At 30.5% G+C, this 6809-nt stretch overlaps 1 protein-coding gene across 1 annotated transcript; it reads right to left on the bottom strand.

Moving 5' to 3' along the window:
* Window positions 1-830: 830 nt before the first annotated feature.
* On the bottom strand, window positions 831-4334 carry LOC124941254 (cysteine-rich receptor-like protein kinase 10). Its single transcript, XM_047481551.1, has 8 exons — window positions 3851-4334; window positions 3416-3773; window positions 2437-2559; window positions 2200-2348; window positions 1914-2124; window positions 1584-1821; window positions 1352-1502; window positions 831-1196 (listed from the first exon to the last, which is right to left on the bottom strand). The coding sequence occupies exons 1-8, from the start codon at window positions 4322-4324 to the stop codon at window positions 885-887; spliced, it is 2016 nt and encodes a 671-aa protein (XP_047337507.1). The 5' UTR covers window positions 4325-4334; the 3' UTR covers window positions 831-884.
* Between the last annotated feature and the right edge of the window lie 2475 nt (window positions 4335-6809).

The following is a 6809-nucleotide window of genomic DNA, read 5'->3' as shown; positions in this document are numbered from 1 at the left end:
ATTTTCTTATTTTTTGCCCTATTTAATTTTTGTTGAGACATGAATCTCAAATTTATTCTTTCAATTATGTTGCAATGTTTTGATTATTAGGATTTTGAACTTTCATTAATAATTATTTAAATAATTATTTTGATAATTGAAAATTATAATTTTGATCTTAAATATATAGTTGGTTTGTATCAACCAAATATATATATATATATATATATATATATATATATATATATATATATATATATATATATATATATATATATATATATATATATATATTATAAATATATTTGTATGAATAATATATTTAATAATAATATAATTATATAAAAAAAAGTCTCAATAAATTTACTGGCAAATAATATTTTTTACCAGCGTAAGTTTATATGTGAGTAAGTTTATTTACCGGCACATAGTTGTACTTTACCAGCACAAGATTATGTGGGTGACTCTTTAGAGTCTTTACTGACACATAATTAACCCTTACAGACATAAATATATGTGTCGGTAGAGACCTTTGTTGACTCCATTTACTGAAACTAATTTATTTGCCGGTAATATTTTTGGTGGCACATGTACACCGCGAAAGCTTAATTTATGTGTCGGTAAAAGTTATTTTTTGTGTAGTGTGAGAGTCTTGTTGAAAAAATATTTCAACTCTTCTCTAATATTATTTTTTGCTATTAGCCATTAACATAATCTTGTGGTAGTAATAACCAAACATCTAAATATTCATTGACCCAGACATAATGAGATGAAAACACTAAAATCAAAGAGACCCAGGTTGATTTGTTTCTGAATTTAATTTTACATCTTTAAGTTCACACCAACTATTTGAATATTTAAGAAAACATACCCTATAAAATAAAAACTAGTCTCAAATTCATTGATCATCGGGCAAATATATTGGACATTGTTACCTCATTATTAGAAAATGTTTTCATTTCTTGTGATGATGAACCCGTTGGGATCAGAACACGTCGTTGGAGCGAGAACAATGGTTGTTCTGGTATCGGGAGTTTCATCGTATCACTTCGAAGCATTACGACCACACTTGACATGGTGGGTCGATCTGACGGATCTTCTTGCACACAGAGTAAGCCAATGTGTATACATTTCAATACTTCTTGCGCAACAAACGTTTTCTGGATTGCGGGGTCGATTAACTCCAAACCATTATCATTCCTCCATTCTTTCCATGCCTGTAGAGTTAGTAATTGAGGAAACTAAAAACAATAATAATCTCAATTTTGTATTCAAACTATAAATGTGTAAAAAATATCTAGTAACACGAACTATCATCGGGGTCTACTCAAAATAAACAAATATGTTGACATTTTCATTGAAGGAAACTTACATATATTAGGAGACCTTTTCCAGGCTCGGATTGATCAAAACTCCAATTTTTCTTTCCGCTTATTATCTCTAGTAGAAGAACTCCGAAGCTATAAACATCCGATTTGACTGAAAATAATCCTTGCCAAACATATTCTGGTGCCATGTAACCACTGTTTACATAATTATCAAATGATAATTGTGTTAAATAATCTCCCTATAGAATTATCAAGTGTTTGAAAAGAAAAACTTACTATGTTCCCGCGACTCGGCTTGTGTTTTCCCCACTTTGATTAACGTCAACAATCCTCGCCAATCCAAAATCAGAAATCTTTGGATTCATTTCGTTATCAAGCAAGATATTGCTAGCTTTAAGGTCTCTGTGTATGATTCGGAGTCGAGAATCTTCGTGTAGGTAAAGAATCCCACGAGCTATCCCATCAATTATATTAAAGCGTCTACTCCAATCTAGTTGTGGAGCTCGAGTTGAATCTTGATTTTAATTTTAAAAGAATGAAATGTAGTTAATAATAATATAACCTATATTAATAGATATGCTGCTAATAAATTAAGTTACTACTTACTAAAGATGAAAAAGTCTAAGCTTTTGTTTGGCATATACTCATAAATTAGAAGGGATTCTTTTCCTTCCAAACAACAACCCAATAGTCTAACAAGATTGCGGTGTTGCAATCTTGCTATCAACGAGACTTCGTTCTTGAATTCTTGTAGGCCTTGACCTGAACTTCTTGATAGTCGCTTAACCGCAATTTCTGTACCATCAATTAGTGTACCCTACATAAAAAAGATTGAGTTAGCTAATATGAAAATTTCCAAATTAGTTGTGAAGTTGCATCCAACTATATTGACCTTGTAAACAGGACCAAATCCGCCTTCTCCGAGCTTGTTTGTTTCTAAGAAACCTTGTGTAGCGCTAATTATGAGATCCAATGGAACCGAAGGGAACTCATCTTGGGATTCAACATACTGTTCTCCTCTATGTTCAAATATTCTTTTTCCTAAACCATGTAAATTAAGGGGAAAAGGTGAGATGCATGTATATTAGGGATGGAACTTGATTAGGATTATTATATGAAAAATATTTACCTTGTTCTTCTATTCTCCTTCTCTTTAGAGTATAGAGAAACCCTATTAATGCTGCCATCATGACTAGAACCGAAGAAAGAACAACGCTCACAATAGTTATGATTGTTCTTCTTCTCCCATTTCCTATCAAAATAATGTGAATTCTTGTTGCGATCATTGAAATGATAGGTTGAGTATAAAATTAGTTTTTTTTATTGAAAAATAAGTATATACTGACAATTGTTTAAGCCTATAATACAAAATACAAGTGTATAAAACAAATCTAAAACATAAAGAGATTAATCATTTGAAAATAATATTGAAAACGTAAACCGAAATACTTAACAACAAACAAATATAAAACAATATAGCATTAACGAACTTAAATATTCTTAAAAACATCAATGAGTTCACTAATCGTTTCTACCGTTTTCCACGAGAAGACCTCCTTTATCGTTATAATAATAGTGTTATGGATTAATAAACGAATGGATCAAACGGAATCACTGAACGTTTTATGGTTAATTTTGAGCTAAATGGTCCACTTGAAGAAAACCGGGACAAAGACACGTTGAATCAATCCAAAGAATACATATTTTCTATTCAAACATCTCAACAAGTCAAGAATGAATCGGGCATCACCCACTCAATACTAATCATAATCATGTCCAAAGTAGACTCTAAATATTGCAAAAACAAGTGAGATGTTGTATTCACACACTCATAGCATATTCTGCAACGATTAATCATTATACACTATTCTATCATAAATATATATATATATATATATATATATATATATTCTGTCAAATTCATTTGGTAGAGTTTAAATTAGTGGAAGTATAATTTCTTAAACATGTTTGCCTTTATATCTATAAAACTTATCATCATAATTTTGTTTTTGTTGAAATCTAATAAAATCACTATACACAATACTAACAAATTGGGAAAACCTTGTTATATAAAAGAAAATTAGTATAAATGCTTATATATTACCAACCTCCATCACGAGTACTATATGTGGCTGGTGGAGTCCCCGACGACCCCGCTGCCTCGAGAGGAGGTGGAGGAGATGATGGAGTCGGAGTGTAGAAAGGGGCTGTATCATACCTTAATTGACAAGTTTCTGCAACTATCCTTGTCCATAAACTCCCAACAGTGCAACAACTAGGATAATATGCCAATGCCACTTGCAAGCATCTATTGCATTCAAACTCTGTAATATCCGGAATGCACTGCACCAGGCAATACAACGTTTCAAATTTCGTCAATTTAACCTCCCCAGTCTGAAAATACCGCGGCGAGGTTTCAATGCTCACCGCCTTCTTGATCAGTTCATTCATTGTATCCGAAAGTACCTAGTTTATATTTAAATCATCAAAAACAATATATAATAACTTTGATTAATTAACTTGCAAGAAGAAAAAAGAAGAACCTTGGTTAATTGTAAAGGGTTTGACACGTTGTATTCACTGAAGGAGCTAAACCAGTATCCATCAGTTTCTACTCCTATGGAGAAGGTGGTCAGATTTGTGTAGAGAAGCATACACTCGTCGTACCAAATGACACCTGCTTTGTTGTTTGGGCAATATTGTTTGGGGAGGAGATTTGTGGTGTTATGAATGCATAATTTACAAACATCGTGACTGACATCACCCCTGCAGAGGTAGAGCGAATAAACTTGGTCGGAGCCAGTGCCGACGGTGAATCTGTAGAAGCTACGGTTGGATGATGCTTGTGAGGAGAGGTTGGCCAGTGCAAGATTCAAGTTGGTCTCGTAGAGACTGGGTTTAATGTAGGTTTCGTCGCTGCACATATGACTGTAGTAGTTCACTTGAACGGTGGAGGAGAGACCGAGTTTCGGAAATAGAGAGAAAATGCAGGGAAGAAGAATGATCAAGTTCTTCATTTTGGTAGGGATAGATGTGAAATGTCTAGGGACTCTTCTTTTCTTACTTCCCTTTTAAATGTGTTTCCTGCCTTTCAATTTCTTGAATCCTAATGGGACCTAGTCGAACTGATTCAATGGAAGAAAATTGCATGTTTTTGTTTAGTTTTTGTCTTTTGGGTGGTAAATGGTTTGGCTTATGCTTATATTGATGAACTTTACTAATTACTTTTAGATGCGGCTTATTTTGAAGTTGGTTTGTTCTATGACATATCTCATAAGTTTGTTGGGCGTAGTGATAATTGTCGGACTAAGAGACCAAAAGGTCACGGGTTCGATTTAATCTGAAAGCTCTTTGAGTTTAAGTGGAGTCATGCATGTGAGGTGTCATGCTAATTCTCCTTTAATTCAAAAAAAATAAGTTTGTTGATGTATGTATTATGTAATATATGCATATGCAATCAAAGTACAAATATCCGTTTCCCGTCAAATAATGCACCAAAATATAATATGGATGCGTCTATCATTATTGGGGTTTAATTCACTCATACTTGAATTTTGATAATTAATATTTCACTAATATAAGTATTTGAAGACTAATAATATTTCAATATGAATAAAGTTATCACCCATAGGAAATATTCACACACTAATATTTTCATTTATTTTTTCTTTAAAGCATTAAATTCTAACTTATCCAACCAAACCTAACAATGTCCACTAATTGTCCAATCACTAATAATTTCAGTTGTAGGAAAGTGACACTATAAATATGCATGATGAAGTTTTTTCTTATCATGTATTTGTATCTTGTAATTGAGCTCTTCAAAATTAAATAAATTATTGAATTGAATTTTATTATTAAAATTAATACTAATATATAAGTTTCTATTTAGGAGTGAATCCATATTAAAAGACAAATTAACAATAAATCATTAATCGAAAATGAATTGAACCCAAAAAAAGACAAAGTGGTTTAAACTCATTTCACTATAATTTATAGTGATATGATTCCTCACTTTAACTTAATCCGTTATTAATGAGAATAAGAATACTCTAATTGTGCTAGAAATGTGTAAATGGGTTTTAAAGTCAATGCGAAGTTATATCTCTTTTATTATTCTTTATTTTTAGCTAAGTTAATTAATTTCATTTTATTAAAATACAATGTTTAAGCAAAACTATACAAACAAAAATAGAAAGGGTAAAAACAAAATCGGATATCAAAAAATCAAATGTAGTAAAAATACTAAAATTTCAATGAAATTAAGATAACACATCCACATTTACCTTAAATGCAGCCCTAGGAAAAATAATGAAATAGTCAATCTATCTCATCTCCATCAAGCTGTTCAATTCAAATTAATTGTATGCATGTAGAGTTGGACAAGTTTAAGTAGACCAATTCCAATTTGTGAACTACTTTTCCGGCCATACAAAAACTTCAATTAATACTCTCTATATTGGCCATACAAAACTTCAATTAATTCTCTATTGGCCATACAAAGACTTTACTCTTGCGTGACTATTAGTCACATATTTATTTTTTATAAAAACGTTGAACGTGTTGATTATGTATAAAATTATTTTTTAAAACGGTTAAAATATTTCATTAAAAATCTCAGAAGTGAGAAGGTTAAAAGTCAAAACTAGACAAACCATATCTATAATTGAAAAATGACAATCAAAATACCTTAAAAAACTGATCAGTAACATTCGCAAAAATAAACAACAGACGAAAAAAATATAATTAAAAACATATCCTAACTACCCAAATCATGGTGTTTATTTTCATATAAACATGTTACATCACGAGCTCTTCTTCCCTTTCTCTTTCCTCTCCCTCCTACTATATAAGGAGATTGAATTAAATTACATGTATAGAATTATTTTTAGACATCACATATATATGGGTTATAGGAATATGTCATTATTAAGTAAGTTGTTTTTTAATGGATAGTAAATGCAACCTAGCTAATAACTAACATAATCATCTTACTTTCTTCCATTTAATTTACTAGAAGTCATTTTAACTAGTTTGTGTGTCACTCTCTTATATATATTATGATTTATCAAAAAAATGATTAATAATTGAAGGTAATTAAATATTAATATGATAAGTTAATTTAAATATTTTGATGTAATATAATGTAATTTTTTTGTTTAAGAATTTAGATGAATAATTTTGATAAATTTAGGATTGTTAAAATTAACGTCAATAAGGATTATTTATTGACAATTTATAACGGTTATTAACAAAGTAATTTTGTTTGTTGTTAATACTTTTAACAACATAAACTCTTTAATTAACAATTGTTTACTATTGTTTATAATGGCTACCGCAAGTTAACAATAGTGTCATCATGGGTTTTAGTAGCTGATCACAAAACCATATACTTTTAATCACTCCAACAACAGAAAATGAGGAAATAACACATTTTTTCGTGTTAAAGGTCAGTTTTTACTAGTGCATGTTCAAGTTTTTTTTTATCGACCAAATAACTTT

This window comes from Impatiens glandulifera, chromosome 6 (assembly GCF_907164915.1).
Source record: "Impatiens glandulifera chromosome 6, dImpGla2.1, whole genome shotgun sequence".
Lineage (NCBI taxonomy): Eukaryota > Viridiplantae > Streptophyta > Magnoliopsida > Ericales > Balsaminaceae > Impatiens > Impatiens glandulifera.
The sequence above is the reverse complement of the archived record's forward strand: the minus strand, read 5'-3'. Positions and strand labels throughout refer to the sequence as shown.

Excerpts from the sequence above, each read along its gene's own strand:
- LOC124941254 (XM_047481551.1), bottom strand. The coding sequence starts at position 4,324 with ATGAAGAACTTGATCATTCTTCTTCCCTGCATTTTCTCTCTATTTCCG. Across the intron at positions 2,560-3,415 it reads ATATAGTACTCGTGATGGAG|GAAATGGGAGAAGAAGAACA; the intron begins GTTGGTAATATA and ends TTATTTTGATAG. Across the intron at positions 1,822-1,913 it reads CTTAGACTTTTTCATCTTTA|ATTCAACTCGAGCTCCACAA; the intron begins GTAAGTAGTAAC and ends ATTAAAATCAAG.